At 48.1% G+C, this 27,994-nt stretch overlaps 1 protein-coding gene across 1 annotated transcript; it reads right to left on the bottom strand.

The window, feature by feature from the left end:
- Nucleotides 1-109: 109 nt before the first annotated feature.
- LOC136289055 (serine/threonine-protein kinase PAK 3-like) lies at nt 110-26,071 on the bottom strand. Its single transcript, XM_066182520.1, has 12 exons — nt 25,556-26,071; nt 21,626-21,863; nt 20,677-20,714; nt 20,085-20,216; nt 16,928-17,062; nt 16,312-16,650; nt 6,194-6,306; nt 4,865-4,982; nt 3,934-4,033; nt 3,282-3,478; nt 1,612-1,749; nt 110-253 (listed from the first exon to the last, which is right to left on the bottom strand). The coding sequence occupies exons 1-12, from the start codon at nt 26,069-26,071 to the stop codon at nt 131-133; spliced, it is 2,187 nt and encodes a 728-aa protein (XP_066038617.1). The 3' UTR covers nt 110-130.
- Nucleotides 26,072-27,994: the final 1,923 nt, after the last annotated feature.

Here is a 27,994-nt window from a genome sequence, read left to right as displayed (position 1 = left end):
ACAAGTGATAATTCAGAAGGAAATCTCCAGCTTATTTACAGAGTGAGAAGGAAGAGAATCTTCAAGGTGAGTAGTGGTGTCACAAACTTTATTCATATACAATCCTACTCTATATTCCTACTCTGCAATCCTACTCTAAGGTGGTTGTGGAGCACATGGTTCTGATGGTTCTTTTCTTCTTCTTCCTTCTCTTCACTGAAACTATCAGTGGCACCAGGCTGGAGGCAGGCTCAGCTAATGTTACAAATGGATGCTGCTCAAAGGAAAAAAAAATTAACAAAAACTAATAAACCATGACTTTTCAAGCTCAGTGCTTCACACCCTCAATCAGGATTCCTCTGGCTCCTAGAAAGAGGACCAACAGGACCATCTGCACCTCAATCTTCATGTGCAGGACCTTGCCATCATAGGCAAACCTGGCCCAAAATCCCACTCATCCATTTATCCAGGTGTCTTCATCTTGCTGGGATTTTTGCCCTGCTGGTGCTCTAGAAATGGTGCTTTCTGTCCCTGAGGTTTCTTCCTTTCAAGAAACTCCAAAGCCTCACATAGGTCCCTGTCTTTGAAAGACAGGCACTGTGCTAATTTCCACAGGGAGACAAAGCAGTGTCTACCTTTCCATTCCATGCCCTGCCCCTCCTGTGCTGGATGGTGCCTTCCTTCCCAGCAGGGACAGCCAAGTGGCACTGAGTCCTGCACTTCCCTCTCTGCCACACAACCTGGCAGTAACCCTGGGGCAGTTCCCATTGGCTTGACTGTGCCAGGCAGCAGATGGGGCTGAGACAAGTCACCCTCAGCTGTCCCTGTTTGTGTGGCAGAAACATCCAAGAGTGGGGTGCAGGGCACAAACCAGGGTCCCTCTGAGTCTCAAGAGTGAGCTCCCAACAGCCCCTCCTTCCCACAACCAAATCTCTGACTGCTTGGCCGGGACTGGTTTCTTTGCGTCCCTCCACCACCATTTCACGCCTCTGTACCCCACATTGCTCTATTTCAATTCTTTTGCCATTAGATAAAACTGAACACCCCGCCAAATTATAAACCAGGGCGACAGAAACAGTCAGAGGACAGAGCACCTCTCATCTGAGGACAGGCTAAGAGACCTGGAGTTATTCAGCCTGGAGAAGAACAGGCCCCAGGGAGACTTTATTGCCATGTTCCAGTACTTCAAAGGGGCTTCTGGGGAGGTGAGGGATACCTTTTTTTAGCAGGGCCAGTTGCAATAGGACATAGGCTAATACTTTTGATATATAATGGGGATTGAGTCAGATCAGGTGTGAGGAAGAACTTGTTTACTTGGAGCATGGTGCAACACTGGCACAAATTCCCCTGAGAGCCGGTAGGTGCCCCATCCCTGGAAACATTCCAGGTCAGGCAGGAAGGGGCTTTGAGCAACCATCCTGGTCTCTTTAAAGATGTCCCTGTTCATCGCAGGGCACTTGGACCAGAAGATGTCTAGAGGTCCCTGCCAGCCCAGCCCAGTTTAGGATTCCTCACCATTCTCAGCTGAACAGCACCAAGAGTGGAGGTGAGGAGGAGGGGACCTCATCTCATGCCTTGGAGGAGGAGCCCATCCCTTGGCATTGTTTTACCTGCAGCCCCTTGGCATTTTACCTTCAGCAGCTTCTTCGCAGACCAGCGCTGCACCTTGTCTCTCTGCAGGCAGCAGCTCAGGAAGTCATGCAGAAAAGATGAGAAGAGCTTGGGCTGCTGCAGATTTAGTTTTCTTTCTGTGTCTATCAGGAGTTCAGGCTGGAGAAAATGGAAACACGGGGCTCCACCTGTTCCTTTCTCATCTGTAAACTGCTCTCCCAGATTCCATTGTTTAAGCTCCACTCTGCAGTGGAGCCAAGGCAGAGCAGCAGAGATGACTTTTCCATACCAACAAAAAAACCCAAGCTGTGAGACAAACACAGCTTTTCTAACATCCAGCAGATCTTGCCTTGGTAGCTATTTCATTGACTGACCTAGAACTACATCACCAAAACCACATTTGGCTTCTCTAAGGATTCACACCAGCTTAGGCTATTTGGAAGGGGGAATTTGCTCTATTTACACTATTTCCAAGGATTGTTACATGACAGGAATCTCTGCAGTGCTTATTGGTCCCTTAAGCATAACTTCCATAAAACAAAAATCATCAAGTTTTTTGTTCTCTTCTTGAAAAAAAAAAATGCAGATGCAGAATTCATCTAAAATAGACAGAAACAACAGTGGGAAGTGGAGTCTCCATGAAAATGCGTGCCACCATAGTAACAGCTCTGTGCTGGTGGCACTGAACTAGATGGTGACCTAAGAGACTTTGTCACTTTCCTCTTCAACCCAGAGGAAAATTTCCTTCACTTTTCCCACACCACCAGAGGTCACGAAGGGGGTTTTATCATGTCCCTCTGTAGCTGAGCTCAGCCACTGGGCATGGTGGGGAGCTGGAGTGCTCACTGTCATTAGAACTGTGCAACCCAGGGCTGTCCCCGCTCCTACGGTAAAGGAACAGCGCTGGCATCAACCGCACCCCTTGGATCCCAGCCCCAGGCACCTGACTGCAAGCCCATAAAGTAATGGGTACTTGTTAAAGTACCGAGAAACAGCCCAGGGTTCAGTGTACAATTCTAGCTGCAGTTGGAGAAAAACATATCCTAAACCTATCCAGGCCACCCAGACACATGACAGAACAATGTACAGATGATTTGAAAGCCTGAAAGTTTGCAAGACCCACGGGACTTGGAAAAGATGCTACAGTATGGAAGAAAATTGATGTCCTGTGGTTAAAAAAGGAAAAAGCAAGCAGAACTGCTTTGGGATTGCTTTGGTGCTTGGTTTTTTTCTCTTTCTCTTTTTCTCTTTCTCTTTCTCTTTCCTTTTCCTTTTCCTTTTTCTCTTCCTTTTCCATTTTCTTTTTTCCTTTTCCTTTCTGCTTTTTCTATAAAATTGAAACTGGGAACATCCAACCTCCATTTCTCAGGATATTTATCACACTGCTGAACTCTCCACTGAAAAAAATCCTCTCCCTCAGAGACAGAGCTCCAACACTGATCAAAAAGTAAATGAGAAATGTCGAGCATGGCTGGAGGCCAAAATGGCAGGTTTCTGAACTGGTTATCTGCCACTTCCCTTCTGATGCAACCAAACCTACAGCAGATGCTGATGTGCATGTGAAGGACATTTCTAGAAGGGGACTTCGGTGGAAGTAGTGCCAGCAGATGGCACTGGGATTTTGTCCAGTGGCACACAGAACATGGGACAGTTGAGAAAGACAGTGGGATCAGTGAGTTTATGCACCTTACCAAGACAGAAGTTTCATTCCAGTAAGGAAGTTTTCGTTCCGCCATTTCGATGACCATGATTCCAAAGGACCATATGTCTCCTTTGGGGCCACATGGTTGACCTGTCTTGATCTTAGGTGCCATGCACCCAGAAGTCCTGGCCGCTGAGCTCTGCCTACTTTGTTCAGGGAGAAGCTGAGCAAAGGGGCCAAGATCAGCTGTGGAGAAAACAATATACCAGGAAAGCCAGCTCAAATTAGGAAATCAAGCAGAAAAATCGTGTTCTTAGACTACTCTCAGTCTAAGAATGCAATGTGTCAGCTGCTGGAAATCTGTCCCTGCCCTATTTCCTCAGGGCTTTAACCAAGGAAATATGGGATTGGCCACTTCAAAAAATCCTCCACATTTTTTACTCTACCTCCAGCACTGGCCTTTATTTTTCTGAAGCTTTAGATTGTAGTTCCCTCCCTTTGGAAGGGACACACACAAACCAAAGCCACTTTTGACTGCTTCTTCCTTGTGATACTTCTGTGCACACTGCAACTGTGCCCACAGTTCGCAGCAGGGGCCTCTGCACTGCCAGCAACACCATTTTTGTCGAGCTGGTACTCACTCAAAGCAGCCACACACTCAACATCCCCAGAACACTGTGCCTGACCAAGAATATACTGACCCAGCTTGACAGAGCCATCGGTTCTGAGAAGGATATGGTGACTCTGCACATCTCGATGGATTATGTGATTTGAGTGAAGAAAATCCAGTCCTTGGAGGCACTGAGAGAGAAAACAGAAACAGGAGGGCAAAAATTAGTGATGTGATCTCATCATACAAGAAAGGAAACAGCTCTAAAAGATTCCCTTTCCAGGGGAATGGGGAGTCATGGCAGAACACAATGCCATTGAGAGGAAGAGCTTGCTGTTCCAACACTAGCAGAGCAGGACCTTTCTAAGGAAAGGCATGTCAGCTTTTGAAAAAGCAACAGCAACTACTGTTGTAGACTTTCCGCTGCAAATCAGTCAGAATGCTGCTGCAGCAGATGTGCTCTGTCCATCGAGAGAACAAACGAGGGTTTGCCAAGAAAGAAGTTGTCCCACCCATTGGTGTGAAGTGGATCACTTTAGGGTGGGAGGCCGCATGACAAAGGTTTTATTGCTGGCCTTAGCACAGACTTGGAAGTCACCTTCTAGAAGCAAAGAGCACTTTGGCTGTACTACTATACTTTTCAGCTAAGGACTGTGAGAAATGAGTCTCTCTTTTTTCCTTGCTGTTAGTTTCAAATCCTGCCACCAGCGCCTTTGCTTTTACAAGCAAGGAATGCAGTGCAGACAGGCTCGAGGTAAAGGTTTAGAAAGGCAAGGTGGAGAACAGCATACACAAATACAAGAGACAGAGTGAGAATACAACAGCAGGAGATAAGAGTACAGCAACAGAGTACAGTGAGTGCAGAGGCCCTGGCAGGTAATTCACTTGAGATGCTCTTGCCTGCCCATAGCATACCAGCAATACAGAAACAAAGCTTGGCACATAAAATCACTCCAGTTCTGAGCCCCAGTTTACCAGACCATCCTGCCCAAGCCCTCGGAAGCACAAGTGGGATCCCTGACCTCCCGACTGATGGCTGCAATTTTTCCTTCAGACATGTGAGTCTCGTAGATTACATCACTCAGAGTCCCTCCGTCCATGTACTCCATCACCAGCCATAGCTGCCCATGCACAAGGTAGCTGAAAGAAGGAAACAAGGGCGTGGAGATGAACATGCATGGCTATGTTGCTGTTTGGAGAAGACAACAGTTGATTCTTGTTTCCAGGTGTCCTGGGTTGTAGTATAGGATGTGCACAGAGTATTCTGTCACCATCTTCATGAACTGTTGAATCCAAGTGGGGCAGTGTTTTCCCAGACCCCCTCCCTCTGGGCCATTATCTTCTGTTAATGGCCCATCAAATGCCTTGCCCATGACTCATAGATAACTCCCTCTGGGAGTTCTCTCTGTTTAATGGGCCATCAGGGACCCCCTGCATGACTCACCATCCCATTGTGAGATGCTCCGCCCAGGGGGAGGAGCCAAGCATTCCCACCTGGATATAATCTGGGGTTTGGGACAGTACAGGGGGCTCATACCCACTGGATTTCCAGAGGACCAGAGCTACCAGACCTTTCTACAGGATCACTGCTTCAGGAAGACCACCTCATCTGGACTGCTTCCATCACTCTGCTCAGGTTGTATTCTGACTCTGTCAGTGGTCTTTTGTATTATTGCATCTATTTTATTTTACTTTTTTTTCCTTTCTTCCTAATAAATTGTATCTCTGACTTGGAGCCTCTCATTTGTTTTGCTTTCAAACCACTACACCGGGTCCCTTCATGACAAGGGCAGAATAAAAGGAATAGACATTCCGTCTCAGCTGTGCAGTGTTTGCAATCTGTCTCAAGGAGAAAGGCAGAGCTGTGAAAAAGGAGATGTCTTGGACAGCGAGTGAAAAATGCAGTTTAGAAATAGCATAGATAAAAAACCTGTCATGCCTGGTATTTCTGGAAATAAGCATGTAGTCTTCCTGGCATGCACAGCAATGGAAAAGGGGCAACAATCCAAGGGAAATCTGTTCTAGGATGGGTTATCAGCACTTAAAACATGCTCATATAAACTTGACAAAATCAAGCCTCTAAACTATGTGGAAGCAATGAATGTACAGAGTATTGAATCGGCAAGATAGGGCTGATCCAGGTTTTTGAACGATTTTCGAAGTGCATTTGTCAGAGTAGATTAATGCAGACAAAATGCACTCTCTTCCCATCCACTGGAGATAAGTAGAGAAATAATAATTAACCAATAATTAACAGCTCTATTTTCTGCCAATGACCAAAGTGGGTTTTTAACTTTGCAAGCTTGCAATACGTGAACAAACATTGATGGGAGAAAAAAACAACCACTCACCTCTCTAAATAGTTCACAATGTTGGGGTTCTTATTCATTTTCACGACCATTAAGTCATCAATGGTTCCTTCCTTCCTGAGCAGTCCTTGAAGAGTTATTTTCTTTATGGCCACCTAAAATGACATTGAAAATCAGTAACTTTAGAAGTTGGTGGCATGAGACCAACTTCTCACATGGAGCGAGTGATTTTGGAATGACACAGCTGAGCCATGCCAAAGTACCTTGGGATTAGACAAAGGAGTAATTAGGAACTGACATTCCAACAGCCCATTTCTCTGCTCCTTTAGGGGCCAGTTACAGGACACATGGTCACTGATATTTTGTCTTGTCCACTTGATAACAAAGGTGTCTCAACTACCACCCACAAAGCTCTGACCACACTCTCTGCTGCTCTGTCTGGACTTCAAAAGACATAATCTGTGCCTTGGTACTCTATGGATATATCTTGGGCTATGGGTAGGGCTTAGAGCTTTTAGGGATCTTTCCCTACGTGCAGTTCCCAAGTGCAGCACTTCAGGTGGCTAAGGAACTACCAGTAACATTTAGATGTATTTGCTTGCCAGAAATGAGAATTCATGACTCTGAAGCTGTAGCCCCACAGAGCAGGGAGATGCTCTATAAGGCACCACCTTTGTTTCTGGAATTGAGAGCAAGTGAGTGCATCCTTCTCTGAAAGGAGCTGCTGCCCTCCTTGCCTTCCCTCTGGCAGCTGAGAAGGACAAAGACTGTCCCAAATGTAATTTGCATGCTGGCACCAGTCTGTTCTTCTTGTGCCTTTGCTGCACAGCTCTACCCAAAGCTCCAGCCACACCTCACACAAGAGAGAGCTCTTGAGAGCTTCAGAATCTGCAGGGTCTGGTGACATTTACCTCTCCTCCTGTGGAAGTGTCGAGTGCTCTACAGACCTCTCCAAAAGTCCTAGAAACAAAACAGCAGCAAAGAAAGGAGAAGGCATTTAGACCTTGGCGTGAAAGCCAGCCCAGACAGGAAATCTCTGTTGTAAATGCTAAAAGCTGCAGGACACTGGCAGCATGGAGATGTCTTTGACAATGCCTTCTGACCACACTTACAAATTCTGACCAGCACTGACAATCTAAGCCCAGTGTCTGAACATGTGTGCACCTTGCCTGACTTCATAGTTGATAGATATTCCACCAGAAAAACACCTGCTCCATGGCTGTGTAGAAGTAACTGTGGTTGGACTCACCCGCTGCCAATAATTTCCAGTTCAGTGTATTTCTTCATGGGATTTTCCATGTTCACCATTCTCCCTGAGGGAAACAAAATGCAAAATGCAAGATGCTCACTTTAAAGCAAAGTTCCCACCTTCCGGGAGATACAAAAGGCAGCCCCACTATCTGGGGCTGTGAGCCCTTTGTGGTCAGCTGGGTAACAACAACAGCAACAACAACAGCAACAGGAACAACAACAAGACAGCTCCACAGCACACGTGGCTGGCACAGACACTGATTTTCTACAGTCCTTTGAAGAGATCTCTTGACAGAAAACTAAGCACAGGGAAATGCATTCAGAGGAGACAAAGACCAGAAGAGAACAGGTAGCAAGGCAACTAAGTTTGTCATCTAAAAACATTGTGGAGAGCTGGGACTAATAGAGCCTTTGTTTTCTTGGGAATAAACACTGTGAGATTCAACAAAAGGTTTCATACTTCCTAAGATTAAACACACCCTGACATCTAGAATCAATTCCTATGAACAGATGCCAATTTCAGAACAGGAAGAATATTGCCAAATGTTCTCATCTTCTCCACCTAGCAGCAGTTTGCCAAAAGAATGCCTTTCCGTTTGTAAACCACAGCAGCTCATGCTATAAGCAATCCCAACAGGGCTTTCAGCATCAGGACCCTCACCCTTTATCAGCAGGCTGGGCTTGAAGACACCTTGCCCGGGCCCCATGTGAAGAACCACACTGCTTCTCTTCACCCCGACAGCACGGCTCAGTCGCTCCCATTGGACTCGGCCTCTCAGCACCACACACGTCCTCATCTTCCCAACTCTGCACAGCGGGCAAGGGCAGCAAGGACAGCAGCACTCCTCAGGTGCCGGCGTGACACGGACAGCTGCCCAGAGGAGACCCTGACCCTCTCGTGAGTCCAGGCTGTGCGATGCAGAAGCTGGCCCAGACGAGGGATTGGCTTTGAGATCAGACATACCGAGGTGCAGATCAATGCCCTTTTTGTCCCAAAGGGTGATGGTAGACACAGAATCAACTGAGCTCTGTTCTCAACCTCACCAGGTCTTATCTGAGAGAACAGCACTGGCAGCTGTTTGGCCAAGACGCAGATTAAATGGATTGTGCTGAAGAATCACAAAAGGCTCGATGTGTTGTTATACCCTAGAGACCGATCTGAGCAGGGGTTGGGCCGATGGGTATGAGTCAAGCAGTCACAGCCTTCTGCTGATCTAAGAACAATCCCTGCTTCTGCCTTCAGCACATAGGGAAGCCCAGGCAAACTTCAGCCAGTCCAAACTGCCCTCAGAGGCAACAGCAACATCCAGAGTGCTCTCCTGCTGCCTCAGAGCACAGCAGTTCCTGTGGGAAATCCTAAACATCAAAACTGCCCTCAGAGGCAACAGCAACATCCAGAGTGCTCTCCTGCTGCCTCAGAGCACAGCAGTTCCTGTGGGAAATCCTAAACATCCCTGTGGCACCAAACTGAGGTGGAACATTTGGTACAGCTAAGCTGACACATGCACACAATACACTGTCCCACAGATAAGTAACACACAAGACGTACTCCGTAGCTCCAGGGAGTCATCCTTGATCTGCTGTTGCTGAGCAGCAGCTGTGTCAGTGCTGGAGATGAACCAGCTGCCCGGGCTCCACTTCCCAGATTGGGCAGCAAAGACTCCTATAGACAACGTTTGGGCTCCTGCTGCAGCAGGAACAATAGAAGAGCCTGGGTAGATCTGGGAGAAGAAATGAGTTTGTGTAAGAAAAGTGGCTGGAAGAGATTGCCTCAAGTTCCCATTTCAAATGCAGGCCCTTAGGAAGCTGCTGTCAGCCACATGCAGGGCTCTTAAACTGGATTTCTTTGGATGTCCACTTTTGAAACTGTAGTGGTTTGAAAGAAAAACAAATGAGAGGCTCCAAGTCAGAGATACAATTTAATAGAAAAAAAAAAAAAAAAAAGAAAATAAAAAAAGAAAAAAGAAAGTAAAATAAAATAGATGCAATAATACAAAAGACCACTGACAGAGTCAGAATACAACCTGAGCAGAGTGATGGAAGCAGTCCAGATGAGGTGGTCTTCCTGAAGCAGTGATCCTGTAGAAAGGTCTGGTAGCTCGGGTCCTCTGGGAATCCAGTGGGTAAGCGCCCCTCTGGTGTTTAGAGTCTCAGCTTATATCCAGGCTGGAATGCTTGGTTCCTCCCTCTGGGCGGAGCATCTCACAATGGGATGGTGAGTCATGTGATAAGGCCTGATGGGCCCATTAACAGGAGATAGTCCAGGAGGGGGTTATCTGTGAGCTGTGCAGCAAAGGTGCTGATGGCCCATTAACAGAAGATAAGCCAGAGTGGAGGAGGCAGGGAGCACTGCCTCACCTGGTTTCAACAGTTCATGAAGATGGTGATAGAATATACTTCAACCCAGGACATTATCCACCCCTGATTCTACTACCATCTACATCATCCCAAATCAATACCTTCCTTAAACTACACACACACACACACATATATATAATAAAATCCTGCACACCGTTCTCACTTAAAATAAGGTCTCCTTGTGGTACACAGTGGATTTCCCCATCCTTTTGCATCACCCACCAAGTGTAACTAGGTCTTTGAGCAAAGACAACCCCACAGATGGGTTTGCCCTTGCCCGAGGTGGGATTAATCCAAACAGTCTTTCCTAACATACCTCTCATGTGTACCACAGGGACCTTATCTCCATCTACTGTATGCAAGGATTCAGATTGGGCAGGACCAGCTTGATTGATGGACCCTCGGGTATTGAACATCCAGGTGGCCTTTGCTAAGTTCAGTTCCCAATTTTTGAAGGTCCCTCCGCCAAGGCCCTTAAGGGTAGTTTTAAGCAGTCCATTGCAGCGTTCCACCTTCCCAGCAGCTGGTGCATGGTATGGGATATGGTATATCCATTTGATTCCGTGTTCTCTGGCTCAAGTACTTATGAGGCCGTTCTTGAAATGAGTCCCGTTGTCTGACTCAATTCTCTCAGGGGTGCCATGTCTCCACAGGACCTGCTTTTCCAGGCCCAAGATGGTGTTCCGGGCAGTAGCATGAGGCACAGGGTAGGTCTCCAGCCATCCAGTGGTTGCTTCCACCATGGTGAGCACGTAGGGCTTGCCTTGGTGGGTTTGAGGAAGGGTGATGTAGTCAATTTGCCAGGCTTCCCCATACCTATACTTTGACCATCGTCCACCATACCACAGAGGCTTCACTCGCTTGGCCTGTTTGATCGCAGCACAGGTCTCGCAGTCATGGATAGCCTGGGAGATGCTGTCCATAGTAATGTCCACCCCTCGGTCACGAGCCCATCGATATGTTGCATCTCTCCCTTGATGACCAGAGGCATCATGAGCCCAACGAGCTAGGAATAATTCTCCTTTGTGCTGCCAGTCTAGATCAACCTGTGATAATTTCACCTTGGCAGCTCGATCCACCTGCTCGTTGTTATGATGTTCTTCATTAGTCCGACTTTTGGGTACGTGCGCATCTACATGTCGAACCTTCACGGTCAGCCTTTCTGCTCGGGTGGCGATGTCCCGCCAAATCTCAGCAGCCCAGATGGGTTTCCCTCTGCGCTGCCAGTTGGCCTTTCTCCAGCAGTCCAGCCATCCCCACAGAGCATTAGCCACCATCCACGAGTCAGTGTAGAGATAGAGCCTTGGCCACTTCTCTCGTTCAGCAATATCCAAAGCCAGCTGGACAGCTTTAAGCTCTGCGACCTGACTCGATCCACCTTCTCCCTCGGTAGCTTGTGCAACTCGTCGTGTGGGGCTCCATACAGCAGCTTTCCACTTCCGGTTAGCACCTACAATTCGGCAGGAACTGTCGGTGAAAAGGGCATATCATCTCTCACTCTCCGGTAGCTCATTATATGGTGGGGCTTCCTCGGCCCGTGTCACTTGCTCCTCCTCTTCTTCAGAGGATAATCCAAAGGTCTCACCTTCAGGCCAGTTAGTTATAATTTCCAGAATCTCAGGGCGATTCAGGTTTCCAGTACGGGCGCGCTGCGTGATCAGGGCGATCCATTTGCTCCACGTGGTGTCGGTGGCGTGATGTGTGGTAGGAACCTTTCCCTTGAACATCCACCCCAGCACCGGTAGTCGAGGTGCCAGAAGCAGCTGTGCTTCAGTACCAATCACCTCTGAGGCAGCTTGGACTCCTTCATAGGCGGCTAAGATTTCCTTCTCTGTGGGAGTGTAGTTGGCTTCGGATCCTCTGTAGCTTCGGCTCCAGAATCCCAGTGGTCGTCCCTGAGTCTCACCCGGCACCTTCTGCCAAAGGCTCCATGACAGACCATGGCTCCCGGCTGCAGAGTAAAGCACATTCTTCACCTCTGATCCCGTCCTGACTGGGCCAAGGGCTATTGCATGAGCGATTTCCTGCTTGATCTGGGCGAAAATTTGCTGCTGTTCTGGGCCCCAGTGGAAATCGTTCTTCTTGCGGGTAACCAGGTAGAGAGGGCTCACGATTTGGCTATACTCAGGAATGTGCATCCTCCAGAAGCCTATGGCACCTAGGAAAGCTTGTGTTTCCTTCTTGTTGGTCGGTGGAGACATCGCAGTGATCTTATTGATGACTTCGGTGGGAATCTGACGCCGTCCATCTTGCCACTTCACTCCCAGAAACTGGATCTCTCGAGCAGGTCCCTTGACTTTGCTCCTCTTGATGGCGAAGCCGGCCTTCAGGAGAATCTGAATGATCTTCTCTCCCTTCTCAAAGACTTCTGTTGCTGTGTTTTCTTACACGATAATGTCGTCAATGTATTGCAGATATTCTGGAGCCTCACCCTTTTCCAGTGCAGCCTGGATCAGTCCATGGCAAATGGTGGGACTGTGCTTCCACCCCTAGGGCAGTCGGTTCCAGGTGTACTGCACGCCCCTCCAGGTGAAGGCAAACTGAGGCCTGCATTCTGCTGCCAGAGGAATGGAGAAAAAGGCATTTGCAATATCAATGGTCGCATACCATTTTGCTGCCTTGGATTCCAGCTCGTACTGAAGCTCCAACATGTCTGGTACGGCAGCGCTCAGTGGTGGTGTGACTTCATTCAGGCCACGGTAATCCACTGTCAGTCTCCATTCTCCACTGGACTTACGCACGGGCCATATAGGGCTATTAAAGGGTGAATGAGCCTTGCTTACCACCCCTTGGCTCTCCAGCTCACGAATCATCTTATGGATGGGGACCACAGAATCTCTGTCGGTGCGATATTGCCGACGGTGCACTGTTGCTCGGGCGATCGGCACCTGTTGTTCTTCAACTTTCAGTAGTCCCACAGCAGAGGGGTCGTCTGAGAGTCCAGGCAAGGTACTCCGTTGTCTGATGCCTTCTGTCTCTAGAGCAGCTATGCCAAAAACCCAGCGGTATCCTTTTGGATCTTTGAAATATCCATTTCTGAGATAGTCTATGCCCAAAATGCATGGGGCCTCTGGACCAGTCACAATGGGGTGTTTCTGCCATTCTTTCCCAGTTAGACTTACTTCAGCTTCCAGTACAGTCAGCTCCTGGGATCCTCCTGTCACCCCAGAAATGGAAATGGGTTCCGCTCCCACATACCGTGATGGCATCAGAGTACACTGAGCACCGGTATCAACCAGAGGCGTATATCTTTGTGGGTCAGATGTTCCAGGCCATCGGATCCACACAGTCCAGTAGATCCGATTGTCCCTTTCCTCTACCTGGCTAGAGGCAGGGCCCCCTATTCCTGGTCATGGCATACATTGCTTTCTTCCTGTAAACATGTTTCTGAGGTTCCTTCAAGAGGATCAGTCATATCATCATTCCTGTAGTGTCTGGAGTTCTATGCACGAGAGACCGGAGCAACATTGATTCTAGATGGGCTTTTTGTGGTAGGTGTTTCTCTTTTCAGTTCACATACCCGGGCTGCTAAGGAGGAGGTGGGTTTTCCATCCCACTTCCTCATATCTTCTCCATGCTCCTGAAGAAAAGACCAGAGGTTACCTCGTGGTGTGTATCCTCTCTCCCTGGCTGGGGAGCGCCTGCTCCTAATGGCAGAGACTCTCATCGGCTCTGGTGGGATATGGTAAATTTCTTCCTTAAGTTCTTTTTTCAGTTTCTGATGGCCTTCTTCAATCAAGCTCCGGACTTGCTCAGCCAGTCTTGTTTCCACAGACGAGATATGTGTACGAACTGGGGCAGTGACAGTGTCCTCGTAAATTCTTAGTTTATTAGCCAAGACACCTACCCTGTCTTCACCTTCCCTCCATTGCTGTGTTGCCAGGTAACGTGAGTACATCTCGGGTCCAAGCCGTGCAAATCTCAACCACATCCGTGATGTGCACTGGACACCATCTGGGTTTTTAGGAAATCTCTCATCTTCTGAAAAAATGATCTCCAACACAGCCAATTCCCTCAGGCATCGGATACCTTGTTCTATTGTGCTCCATTTTCCTTGGTGCACTTGGAGGTCTTCTTTACAAAGGTATCTATCCTTCACACTTGTTAGCAGTCGCTGCCAGAGGCTGAGAGGTTCTTGGGTTTTCCTGATCCCCTGGTCAATGACCACATCCCGGGACAGTGATCCCAGTTTCCTGGCCTCACTTCCATCCAGAATGGTGTCATTGGCTGCAGCGTCCCAGATGCGGAGCAGCTAGGTCAGGATGGACTCGTTGGTCTGGCGGGGTGAATTCCCTTCGCAGGTCACGCAGCTCACCCAGAGATAGAGAGCGAGTGATGATTTCTGGCTCTGTCTCTTCTGCTGATTGTGAAGGTCCTGCTGCACCCTCATCAGTCACTGTGCGGACTGATTTGGTCCTTGATTTCTTTTTCTGAACGGGGGCAACTGCTACTGGTTTAGGCTGTTCCGGTTCAGTGATGGTTTGTGTGGAGATGCTGATGGCACCTTTAGTCCCTTTCTCCTCTGGGGCAGTCTGCATAGACGTGGACTCTGTTGCCTCACTTTTGGCTTCTTTCTCCTCTGTGACGGTCTGTGTAGATGAGGACACTGTTGCCTTGCCTTTGGTTCCTTTTGCCTCTGTGACACTCTGTGTAGACACTGATGCTGTTGCTCTGCTTCTTTTTCCCTCTTCCTCTTCCTTCAGAACACGCTGTATCACACCATGTAGTGTTTTAATTCTAAGCATGGTGCGGACCGTGCAGAGAAGACAAAGCAGGACTAACAACAACATCATGCTGTCCTTGGCATCCAGAGGGTACTCCATATTTTCAAAAACTGCTGTGTCATGCCTGAAAAGCTGGAAAAAAACATTCCTCACCCCTCCCCACAGGGGCTGGGTGAGATTGTTGAGGCCCCAAATGTAGCATCCTAGACCAGAACAAGAAAACAAAACTGGGCGTATATTCTGAATGATGTTCATTGCCTCGGAGTTTATCAAGCAATGGACATAGTAGACCACTAAAGCAATTTTAGTACCATACCCTGGTCTACGCAGGAGCATTAAGACTAGCAGATAGTGCCCCAGTTGTGGAAAAATATAGAGAGATAGGTATAAGACACATGTAAGCATGTTGAGCATCATAGCGAACAGGTGTCTTCTTCAATACAAAATTATAATTCTGACTTGTCTCAGTACCTCAAGCCGCGTGTTGGGCGCCAAAAATGTAGTGGTTTGAAAGCAAAACAAATGAGAGGCTCCAAGTCAGAGATACAATTTAATAGGAAAAAAAAAAAAAAAAAAAACAAAACAAACGAAAGTAAAATAAAATAGATGCAATAATACAAAAGACCACTGACAGAGTCAGAATACAGCCTGAGCAGAGTGATGGAAGCAGTCCAGATGAGGTGGTCTTCCAAAGCAGTGATCCTGTAGAAAGGTCTGGTAGCTCAGGTCCTCTGGGAATCCAGTGGGTAAGTGCCCCTCTGGTGTTCAGAGTCTCAGCTTATATCCAGGCTGGAATGCTTGGTTCCTCCCTCTGGGCGGAGCATCTCACAATGGGATGGTGAGTCATGTGATAAGGCCTGATGGGCCCATTAACAGGAGGTAGTCCAGGAGGGGGTTATCTGTGAGCTGTGTAGCAAAGGTGCTGATGGGCCATTAACAGAAGATAAGCCAGAGTGGAGGAGGCAGGGAGCACTGCCTCACCTGGTTTCAACAGTTCATGAAGATGGTGATATATATATACTATATACTTCAACCCAGGACAGAAACCAAATGGTCAAAACCAAAGGCTGGTTTTACTCAATTTCATAGCCAGTTTCATGTTCCATTTTCATGGATTTTCTGAAGGATGACTGCAACACTGACCACTCCATTTCCTCCCAAGGGCTCTTTTCCCCCTCCAAGGGCTGCAGACACACTTCCAGCTCCTTGTTCTAATGTTCTACCTCCTCCCAATGAGTGCTCTCGTCCTCCACTGTCTTCGGGGCATGCTCAAGCTGCAGCATCTCTGGTTGGGACAGTTCCTGTGCCTCCGGACAACCTTGCGGCTCCTCCTTGCCAGTCATTTGCTGGAAGCCTTTGCAGGCTGCCTGGCGAGATATCAACACTTCCACCTCGAGTCAAACAGAACAAAGCAGTCAGAGACTACAGCTTGTCCCTGTTAGCCAAGAGTCATTGTCTGTGAGGAAAGGGAAAGGACAGGAGAGGACCAGATTCACAAGGGACACGGACAGCTTGCAGCTTGTATTCAAAATCTGTCTGAATGACTATGTTCACCTGCAAAAATACCTCAAGAAACAAGGAGAGCAGGAACAGACCAGCAGGAATCCATTGAGATGACTGCTGGCTAAAGGGCCAAAGGACTAATCTCTAGGGCAGCAGCTGGGATTCAACAGACCAGGATGTTTCTTTCAGAGTAGTTGTCATAGAGGCCACAGCAGGATGGCACTCAGAGGCATCACCCCACCCCCTGGCTGCACTGCAGCAGAAAGGCAAGAAGGGCAGAAAGCACCAATTTGGTGACTGAGTGGCTATTGCTGTTTCACTCACTTGCTTTTGTAGAGCCTTTTGGTCCTGAAGGAGGTAGATAATTTTCTCTCTGATGATTTTCATTTCTTCCTCCAGCCTCTTGTTGCTTGCCTTGATCCTAGCCTCAGGTTCCTGCAGCTCTGCCTGTTCATTGATATTGTGTAAAGAACAAGAGAGAGGATGTTTCATCAGTGGAGCAGCTACCACTCCTACACTCACCTGATTTTGTTGATCGCCCTTCTGCTGATGGAGGTTCTTCTCATCTTGGATGCTTCTCATATCTTCCTTGTTCTTCCTCTTCACTGCCTTGATGTCACTCTGAGCCTCAGGCAGCTCTGCTTGTGGCTCTGCCTCGATATTCTGGACACACAAATGCAGAGCAAGTGACAGGGAGCTGCCATCAGGCTCAGCTTTTTCCTCTTTCAGCCTCAAAATCACATTTATTCAGCCACTGCTTTCTGCTTCCCTACCCACCTCTGTTTACATTGTAACCCTCTTATCCCAGTGCTGATCTCTGCAGACAACAAGGCTCTGTGCTTTCAGTGCCTGTGGGATTCCTGGCTTCCTCAGCCTCAAGAGCTCCGTTTTATTCCCCTGTTCCTGCCCTTCACTCTGCCACCTGGCGAGCCAGGCTTACCTGTTCATTCTCCAGTGGCTTTTCCACCTGCTGCCTGAGCTGCTCTTCCTGTTCTTGGGCTGGGAACAGCTCTCCCTGAGTCTGGCATGGCATCTCTGATGAAACAATCTGCTCATGCCCGTTCTCCGGAAGGACCTGCAAAGAAAGCAAGAGAAGATGGGTTTCAACTTCCCACAAATATTTGTGGGCCATGACTCAAAGATCATTCTCTGCCCATGGGGAGGCAGAGATTCCCAAGGGACACTGGCAGTACAATCAGGGTCCATATGGGAGTGAAGCTCCAACAGCTTTGCAGGCACATGACAGGAAAGGTGTGGCATTTCTCAAGCATCTGGTGAGGGCATCCCTCCTCTTCTGCCATGTTCTGTTTGTCGTTCTGTTTGTCATCCTGTAGTGATTAACACACAGCCCTGTCCAACAGCTACATCCTAGCTTTGCAGGTGGCTTCTTGTGCAAGTTAACTCCTTGTAAGAGACATTTCTGGAATTCATGTTCTCTTCAGGCCCACACCACCATTCCTGCCTTTCTGACATCTACACTCTTGTTAGAAATCCTGCTCATTCAGGAGACAAGGATTCGTGCAAAGATCCTCCCATGGAGGTCAGAGAGCCTTTACAGCCACCTCAGTGTATGGAGGAGGACCAAGGTGTTTATTCTCCCTCTTTTGTCAACTGAGAATTCCGACTGGCAGTAACAGAGACCCTCATTAGGCCCCATCAACAAATTAACTTGCATACCCCTAGGGATGCCAATGAAGGAAACCATGTGTCATGTAAAGCACATATGACCAAAGTCACCAAACCCCACCTAAAGCATGGGATTGTTCCACCCCCTTAGGACATGCAAAACTTTGTAGGATAAAAAGGAGGTTTCAAGTCAGAAAACGCTGGAAGAGGAAAACACCTCTGAGGGAAACAAACAAACAAACAAAACAAACAAAACAAACAAAACAAACAAAACAAACAGCAAAAAACCCCCCCAACAACTCTCTGGAGGGGGAAACATCTCTGCCTGCTTGGGATTAGTAAATGGAACATGTGTCTCCTGAAGGGATGCCTTTACATGAGCTTTGCGCCTCCAACTGCTTTGGAGCAGACCCGGGAAGATCCAAATAGATAGATACATAGATAGATAGACAGACAAATAGATCTCACTTTTATAATCTCTCTCTTACAATACTTTCTGTTGCTACATACATCAACGCTTGAAAGCCAGTGCCCCAGTAAAGAGCAATCCTGAACTTACTCTCCTGTTGCTTCAATAAAACACTCTCTTGGGGAATCTGGAGTGTGTAGGTCATTATGGAACGTGATCAGACCCAGAGCACTGCACTGGGAGCTGCACTCCTTGTGCATCTGTGCTCAGGCAAGTTCTTCTCTTGGACTCAACCATAGTGGCGGTGCTAAAGTGGCTGTAATCACAAATGAAGCCCAGCCCCTCCCAGCTCCTGTGATCTCTGAGGACCAGATGGAATGCGAGGGCATTGACTTTCTGCTCAATTGCCAAACACAACACATCCTGATCCCCTGGGCTGCCGAAAGGCATGGGCACTGTTAACATGAAAGTGATGTGCAAGCCCTACTGACTGGTCTGGTACCAGAATAGTTCCTTCTGCACCCAATGTCTCTGCCCCAAACTACATGTTGTCATGCAAAAATACTGCATCTTTCAGAACTTGCAAACTAAAATTCTAGCAGAACTTGTCCCAGTGCTAGAAAAGGGCAAGAAAGGTTGGACAAAAGCATCTTTGCTTGCTAGAGAAAGAGAAAATAACACAGGGCTTCTCCTCCTAGCAAACCACCAAACCAAAAAACCAAACAATGAAAGTGTCAGCTACTCCAGTGTTTAAAGCACTTGGATACAGTGAGGGGATGTTTGTCAGGGAAACAGCCCTTGTGCTGAGCACTGTAATGTAGGCATTTCTGGAAGTCTGCCTGAAGGTCCGTCATGAGCCTCCTGTTCTCCAGGCTAAAGCTCCCTCTGCATATCATCCCTGGGCTTGTCCTCCCCATCATTCCCCAGCTCCCTTGTCCTTCTCTGCACAAGTTCCAGCCCCTCCATGACTTTCTGTGTCTGAGGGCCCAGAACTGGATGCAGCACTCCAGCTGCGCCCGCAGCACTGCCCAGCACAGGGGGACGGTCACTGCCCTGCTCTTCCCCTATTGCTGACACAGGCCGGGATGCCCCTGGCCTTCTTGGCCACCTGGACACACCCTGTCCTGGCTCCTGTTCAGCTCATGTTGACCAGCACCCCTGGGTCCTTTTGTCCCAGGCAGCTCCCCAGGCATAAAGGTACACATTTGACTTAAAATACAGCATCCAGAATTTCAAGATATCCTTCCTATTCTTAGCAACACAAGACAGTAGTCAAGGACTTGCAGCTTTGCCTCAGCCTCCAGGCTCCAGTGGAGTTTTCAAAGCTGCAGACTTCTCAACAAAAGGTATCAACAGACAAAGGCAGCCTCTGGTTTTTGCCTCGGAAGAAGGGTTGAGAACTACACAGTTTGTTTCTTCTGCCACACGGGACAAGAGTGGCCCCACACAGATTCATGGACAACACAATCATCTTTTAGCAACTTATCAAAAGCCAGAAGACAGGCCGACTCAGAGCACCTGTCAGCTCTGCAACTGACTGCTCTGCCTGAAGAGGCAAAAGAACAACCTGGCAACAAAGGCACCAAAATCTCTGACTTCAAGCAGCGACTCCATGACCCCAGTGTGTCTCTGAAGTACTGCCAGGTAAGCACACACAAGAAGCCTGTGGGGACAAACCACCCCAAAGAGCTTCTGTGGCCAGATCAACATTTTTTGTGCCTGTAGTTGCTTGACCAGTCTGTGCAGGTGAACAGGTCCCTCCAGAGCAGTGTCCCCTACAGATCTGGCAAGGCTGAGCACAGTGTCTTTGACATGCTCCCTCCTCTGGGGGCGGGGAGCCTTCTTGCTTCAGGCTAGATCCTATCAGAATCTCAGCAAGCTGGGGCTTAGACATGACAGGTCAAGGCCCATTTCCCAGCTGTCACTGGCTGGGGGGAAATGCTAGGTCCTGGCAGGACTGCAGCACTCAGCATCTTCAGCCAGCAGCAGCAAGTGCTGGCTGGGCAGAAACTTGCACCTCTGCCTTGCACTAAAGACAGCACCCTCCAGAACTGGCACTTACTGTCTCAGAAGATTCAGGCTGTGGTGTGACCACAGCTGGAAAGTTGTGGTCGTTTTGCTCATTTTGCTCGTCTTTGGCCTCTTCTCCAGGAATGGAGGGACCCAGAGGAGCTCCCTCTATTGGTTCTGTGCTCTGTGGACAGACAGTAGAGTGAAGGACAGGCAGTTACCTATAATTTATAACCTTATTTCTATCCAGCACGTTTTTCTATTCAGCTCTATTTCTACAACCAACTCTACTAGGGAGGAATCATAAATTTTGATAGCAATTGGATTTTAAGTGATTCAGATTAAATTAAAACGGGCTAGTTCTACCGTACTGGAAATTGTTCTGAATTAGATATTCTGCCCTGGCAACTATCAAGAAGCAATCTTCTCTCTGCGAAACTGGGCTTTTAGTTCTTTTAAAGCTCTGAAATGGAAAATTAGGAAAAAACCACCCGTGCCTTTGCTATTGCTGCTGCAGACATGAAAATGGGTTTTCTTTCAGTCTACCCCACTGCCCCTCTACACTCTGCTGCCACAGATGAAGCTCACAGCTTCCTCCACAATTCTTAAACACCAAAACCATCAAAGGTTCCTTTCTCACTCACCTCAGGATCGGCACCTCTGAATACATGGATCAGGTGACCTGTAGTGGATGAGGAAAATGAACCAGATTCTTTGAGAAAACTGCCTGGGATGGTGAATCCCATAGAACAAGTCAACCCAAACAGAGAGTATTTTCCATTTCACAACATCCCTCGGGAGACACACTTCTTTCACACAGCCAGCAAGAGAACAGGGCAATATTCTTGGTTGTGCCTATACTTTTGCCTGTTTTGCCACTAAATGAATACAAACTTGACCAAGATAATGCAAATTATTCTTCAACACTCCATGTTCCCGTTCTGTCCAACAGATAAAGCAGCTTTTGTTCTCTTTTGAGTACTTTTCTTAAAAATAAGTTACATGCACTAATTCCCTTAACTTGCTGAAAACAGTTGCCCAGAAAAGCTTCTCCAAAATCCCCCCGAGCTGTGAAAGTTCTATTGTGAAACAGCACAGGAGCAGCTCCAGGGTTCAGGAGCAGAGAAACTCATTGCTTTGGAGTTTACACTTTATTGCAAAGGGAATCACTATTTTGCAAAGGGTCAAGTTAGACAGTCAAATCCTTTCATGACAAAATTTGGAATAAAAGAAGTTTTCCCTCAATTCTGAGGAGAACCACCAAGTCTTTAGGAGGCCTTCTGAGAAGGTCTCCCAGTCTGCATTTTCAAAGGTTGCAAGGTCCTGCTTGACCCTGCAAACTGAGGAAATGACAGACTGCTGCCACAGACTCTCCTGTGGAGGGAACAGAACCCCTGCAGGTTCCCCTGCAAATGCCACCTGCAGACCCCAGGCTACAGACACCCCTTTTTAGCTGAATGTGTTGACAGGAGTTTTACCAAACCAGTGGCATCTAATGGTCTTTCTGTTTCAAAATCAATTCAGTCACTAAGAAAGAGCAGAAAGACATACAAAATCCAGGTTAGGTTACACTCAGGGAAAACCTCTACTTACGTGCCAGATTAGTCAAGTAATAGCCGGAATAAGAAATGCCAAACACAGTGCAAACTGCTGCAGCGAGATGGTGAATCATCGTAGCACTGCTGTGCAAGTTTGCAGACTGTGCTGTCAGACAAGAATAAACAAGGTTCCTGTCAGCGTGCAGTTGCACACTGACAAAAGCCTCAACCAGGAGGACGTTCCTGCACTGAGCAAGCTCAAGAGCTGCTCTGACACTGAGGCCTTCCGTGCACTAAGGCAACCTTCTGATGTCACCACAACAATGTGGCAACCGTGCCCTGACATCACAAAGCAAATGCTCTCTGTTGGTCTGTGAATTTACGCAAAGCAACCCAACCTTCCCTACAGCAAACACAAGATAGCCTGGGAAGTTCTCTTATGTCACAAAGCAGCACAAACACCCTTGGTGGGCCAAACCCTGTTGTTCGAGAGATTCAAGAGTAACTCCAAGAGTGCCCCAAACACCCACAGCCTGTACCCCAAGTGAGCACTCAGACGACACCAAAGCAAAGGAAACCAGACCAAGAAAATGGCCCAAAGCACTGCACAGAACCAGGAGAGAGAGCACTATTGGTGTGACAGCTGAAAAGATTCCTAAGAAGTCTCCCCACATATTTGCATTTATTGGATGTTGCCTGGGCTGCTCTGTATGTGCATCTCTTCTGCTTTTATTCCTGTTTGGAAACAGTCAAACTGGCAGGATCTGCCCGCCAGCAGCAGCTGCTCCAAGATGCCAATGCAACTGCCAGTGCTGATTTCCAGAGGCTTCTGTGTCCCAGGTGAAGCCAAGGCAGGAGTGGGTTGAAAGGTACTGCTGCTACTGCTGCTGTGTGCCAGAGAGCCCCGGCTGGGCAGGGCACAGTGACCACTGTGCTGTGTGCTCTTTCTCCTGCCAGAGCTGGGCACACCTGGGAACAAACCATGACGACTTGTGGGGAAACCAAGGGGTTTGTGGAGGCTGCATTGCTCTGCATGCTTTCAGACCACCTGCAGCACAGAGTTTTGGCTCCCCAAAAGGTAAACAAGATGGAAACAGCTGGAAAAGGTTTCATTTTGACCGTTCTTTATTCTTCAATAAAATGACTAAAATGAAAGTTACCAAGCAGGGCCCAATCCCTCGTGCCAGCTCAGTGTGACAGAAGAGACATTACTTTATTTCAGTGCTCGGTGTGTGGGGAATCACTTCCCTAACACATGCCACACCCAAATATTTGTATCCATGGAACTAAGACATATTCATTGTTTTGCTGAAACTCGCAGGCTAAACATTCCCACAAAGCATTTGATATATTTGAATCACTTCCCCAAACTTATTGACATTTAGAGTACAGGTCTCTTAAGGGTCTTTGGTGGTCATTTGGTGAACATCCCATTCCTCAAATTCTCCTCCTATAGTCAAGAGCCTCCTAAACCTACTTTCTTCTCCTTGAATGCATTGCAGCTGTCTTCTCAGCAGGCCCACTCTCTTTATTCTCAAGGCTAAGATATCCATTTGCACACACTAATCATTGGTGTGAGGGAATGCAGGACTAAGCACTGTGTGTTAAAGTTTAAGGAATTTACCTTTTGTTGCAGGTAAACACTTCCCAACAACTCTTGTTCCTTCTCTGGGAATCAAACACAAGCATTTTGTCATCACTGAGCCCAGGGCCATGTCCAGCCCTCCAGTCCCCAACCAGCCCTTCTCGCTTCACAAACAGCAGGTCCAGTGGTGCCTTCCCTTGCTGGCTCAGTCACCAGCTGTGTCAGAAGTTCTCTGTCACACACTCCAGGAGCATCCTGGACTGTTTGTTCTCCACTGGCGTCTCTCTATTGCCAGCAGAGATCACCAACCTGTTCCATTCCCCTTGCAGAACCCTGTACCTGCTATCCATGGGCAACCAGGAGGATGGGCAGTCACAGAGGAGACGCACCTGCCACATCGGGCAGCAACCAAAACCCTCTCGAGACACAGCTACAGGCCTGTAACTGCACAGAATGCTCTGGCTGCCCCACTCCTCATGGGCTTTTGGCTGGAAATGTGCTTTCTGCCTCATGTAGAAGTACCACAGCTGTGCAAACAAGGGCCAGTGGGCCGTATTCCAAAGGCACCGCAGTGTGGAGTTGATGAAGGAAGGAGACCCTTCCCCAATTCCTAACCATACCAAAACCACCATAAATGGAACTTTCCATCTTGAAAACACAAGATGGACAATTCAGAAAGTGATTGTAGAGCTTATTCACAGAGTGACATGAAAGAGGATCTTCCAGTGGAGTTGAAGTTCAGTAGAGTTTTTATTCTGAGCTCCACTCAGGCTGTTGATTTGAAAATTTCATTTAAAATGTTTTTTTTTTAAAGGCTGTGCAGTGTTATGGCTTTGTTCAGATATTGAAATTGTTATATGAAATGCATTGACATTTTAATTACATCCATCTGATTAGTCTTTAAAACCTTTCCTGCAGAATAGCCATTAAAGAAGAGATGAAAAGGTAATGTGGACTGCTGACTTTGCAAATTTCTACTGAACTTCTCAGACAATGAGGCATTTTTAGTTAGATCATAGAGCAAATGAATTAGTATGGATAACTTGATTTATACAGACCTGTTGATTTCAAAGTAAAACTGCCAGCATGTATTAAGTGGAAATCTGAATACTCAGTTCTATGAGGCCTGTAATATTAGATACTCATTGTTCACCCTATTAACAAAATTAACATAATTATGGCTAGTTTTCTTTAACTTATAGTCAGCTCTTCTACATTCTTTGTAACACCAGAAAGAGTTTACAGCAACCATGTGAACCATGGGCTGGCAGGGCATTGAAGAAGGCTCCTGTGTCAGCACTAAATGTTCGCATTTACCACGGCACCACTTCTTGCCTTCAATTCCAAGCTGCAGCTCAATTTCTTCAGTACAGATTCACACCTGTAGCCAGTATTTGCAGCTGGTTCTTACTTCCCTGCCCAGAAAAAAAATCATGCTTTGATCTCAAATCAAAATTTTTAAAAGGGAAGAGTCAGGTTCTGGATAGGTATGAAAAGAACTAATCGATTTTTTTGCAAATATGTTGAAAAGTTGTTTGCACATGCTGCAGAAACAGCAGCTGAAAGACTCACACTCTGACTTGCAAGCTGAGGTTTGCGTGTTCTTTCTGGACTGATTTCTTGAGGCTAGACACTGAACCTAATCAGTAAGAAAATCAAAACCACAGGGGTAGTTGGGAGAATATTGTAAATTATTCTGTCATGGTGCTTTCTGCCTAAAATTTCTGGCCATCATCTAGAGTAATTAGAGGAGATAGAAGCAGTCATTCTCTGTGCACACAATTCCTTCCCAGGACTAATCCATGACACAAGGCTGACAAATCCACACCAGCAGCCATTGCCACAGAGTCATGAAGCAGAGAATATGTATTTCTGCTACACTTGGACAGCTGAAGATGCTTCTGCCAAGCTGATTTTAGTCACTGCTCATCACAGATGAGACCTTGTGGTCAGTCTCCCAACAAGTCAGTGCAGTTAATATTCTGCCCAAATGAAGTTAGTCTAGCAATACATAGACCATGGAGCCTGAGTAAAGCCAACAGCTGTATGAAACTTAATTTCTTGCAATATCTTTATTTTTATTAATTTATTGCAGTCAATTATTTAAATACTGGAAACTTCTGGCATACAGTTGAGTAGGAGATTGGTCAATCTTTCATTCATGACTTCTCTGAAAACATCACCCCAATGTTTTTTTCAGTAACTCTTCCATCATCATGGCTCACACAGCATTTCATGCAGCCCGGGGGCGCCTGGTCAGTGGTGGGATGTGGGGTCAGGGAAAGCCACCAGAAGGGGGAGAAAGCTGTGCAGAGAGACTGTGTCAGGGAAAGAGACATTTGTTTCCTCTTATTTGACTGAATGGCTGCAGGACCCTTGCTAGTGAACCCTGCACCCCACTGATGGTGGGGTGGCCTTTTGCAGGGCTGGGCAGAGTTTGGGGCCCAGGGTCCCTCGTCTTTGTGGGACACCAGGGCCTCCTCGGTAAGCAGCCCCCGTTGCAGCCAGGAGCAGAGGTTCTGTGACTTCTGCCCTGGGCAGAGGGACCTGCCACTGCCACCACCTCCTGCCACAGGTCCTCTGGGGCAGATGCTGCTCTGCAGGGATGGGCGCAGCTGGGGAATGGCTGCAATGGAGGGTGGTCTCCAGTGCGCTGTGTTGGTCTTCCACATTGGAGCCAACAGGGCATCTGGAAGGAGTCTTCGCTTGTGAGCTGCTAGAGCTGCAGCTGCTAGAGCTGCTGGAGCTGGCACTGGTCACAGAGCTGTTGCTTTCATCTGTGACAGGACCAGAGCACAGAAGCCTCTGGGAATCCTTGCTGCACTGGTCCACCATGACATTGAGGAGGCCATGGACCAGAGGTTCAGTAAACATATCAAGAAGAACCTGCAGTACTGGCACCAAGCCTTTGACCATAGGCATAGAGGGCATGCAGGATGCTGCTCTGTGAACTCTTTAACCAGCCACCTCTGGTCCTGGCATATTGCCTCCAGCTTCTGGTGCAGCCAGGGCCACCTTTGGTCCAGTAGATGACACTGTTCTTTGAAAAACAGTGCCCACACCTCGGGCAGGAGGCCATCCACAGGCTCTGTTACTGCAGCACCCTACTCAGCTAAGGAAAGCGTTCCCTGTGGACAAGCCAGAGCAGACTTCACAGAGTGATGGGGGCTGGTTTTGGCAAGGTGGTCAGGATCTTTCCCTGCTAGATTCTAGCAATCGTTTGGGGGAGATTATGGCAAATTGTAGTCCTGTTCATCCTGCTCAGAAAACCTGACAGCTTCTATTCTTCCGCAGAGTGGGCACGCTGGATTTCTCTTTGCCCACTGCAGGATGCAACCCAGGCAGAACTAGTGGTTACAGGAAGAGTGGAATTCACATCCTTCTGAGCGTCCTGGCAGATGGGGCAGCTCCACTCCGTCCTCGTGGCCATGTCTGCCTGTCACAGCAGGAGGGGAAAGCTGAGTAGCATGAGCTGCTCCCATTAGCAGTCTTGCTTGGCAAGAGTCCAGGCTCGAGCCAGACTGGTCCAGGCTCTGCCAGTGCCCAAATACAAGCGGAAAGGGATGTTATACCACGATTTGTTCCTTGGTGAAGGAGCTCCATAGCAGCCTCAAGGGGCACCACAGACACTCAACAATCCAACCAACAACAAGGACAGGATACAGATGGCTTTCATGGCTGGGAGAGCATTCGTAGACATACCCAAGGACAAATTTCCCGGGGACTTTCCACAGCTCTGGGATCTGCCCATCAGCTCTGTCACAAACTTCAGCAGAACCACCGAAGGGCCAAGCAGCTTCCAGCCGCTTTTCCTACCATGCTGCCTGGGTAGCTGGGTTACTTGCTGCAAAAGCACTCTTTTTCTCCTCTTCCCCAATGCCCTGTGGACACTTACAGCCAAAATAAAAAGCTCCAGGCCCTCTGTGTGATATGATAATACAGTTTCTGTATTTCCATGATGAAATGGAATGGCATGAAAGAAAGCTGTCCTGTGGGTGAGGCTTAGGTGGTCCCAGCAAACAGAGCTCCTGGGATCAGCTCTGCTCACAGCTTGCAAAGCACAGCCAGCCATGGACCCAGAGGGAAGGTTATCTCCTATACACCTTGTGGATCTGGTCTTGTAGCAGCTGCAACGCTCCAGGCAATCAATTTCTTTGTGCAGTTTTTACACTGTGCAGTGTTTGATCTGCCAGGATTGAGATAGAGGGGCTGATATCATCTGTCATGCCTAGAAGGCCTGGAAAACAGAAGAACAGCGACAAGGTCAGACCGAAGATCTGTAGAGTCCGCAGGAGCCCTCCTGCCAGGGGCATCCCATCCAGCTCTTCCCACAGCCAGGAGGGAGCAAGGGCCAATGGGACCAGCTGGAAGGTGCTGGCTACAAACATCCCATGCACCCCTTAAATCTTTCTCTGCTCTGCCTGCACTGCCCTTTGACTGTGAAGGGAGCAGAGCTCTTACAAGATGGACCAGGAATTGAAGCTTCCTGGCTCTCTACTCCTCCCTGCTCGGCCCCAGTTGACACCCCACTGCCCTCACTCACCATCAGAGATGATCTGGAACTCTTCTTGCCGTTGTCCCCTCATGTGCTGCCCAATGAGCCCTGGGAACACAGAGCCTGTCATGGCCCCAGTGACTCAGCTCCCCCACACCAGTGCTGCCAGCCCAGCCACATGCCCTCCTCCCCTGGCAGGCCTGAGCTCAGGACCTTACAAGATTGTGAAACCCTGGGGTGAGAGAGGGTGGCAGTGGCCCCAGGGGACTGTGGCCCTGAACCAGGGACCCAGGGCTCAAAATTCTCTGGGCTAAATCCTGTTGCCAGTGCAGCTTTGCTGGGGC

Source organism: Chamaea fasciata, unplaced genomic scaffold (genome assembly GCF_029207755.1).
Source record: "Chamaea fasciata isolate MVZ Bird 193981 ecotype frontalis unplaced genomic scaffold, bChaFas1.0.hap1 SCAF_4, whole genome shotgun sequence".
Taxonomy (NCBI): domain Eukaryota; kingdom Metazoa; phylum Chordata; class Aves; order Passeriformes; family Sylviidae; genus Chamaea; species Chamaea fasciata.
This window is presented reverse-complemented; position numbering and strand designations above follow the sequence as displayed.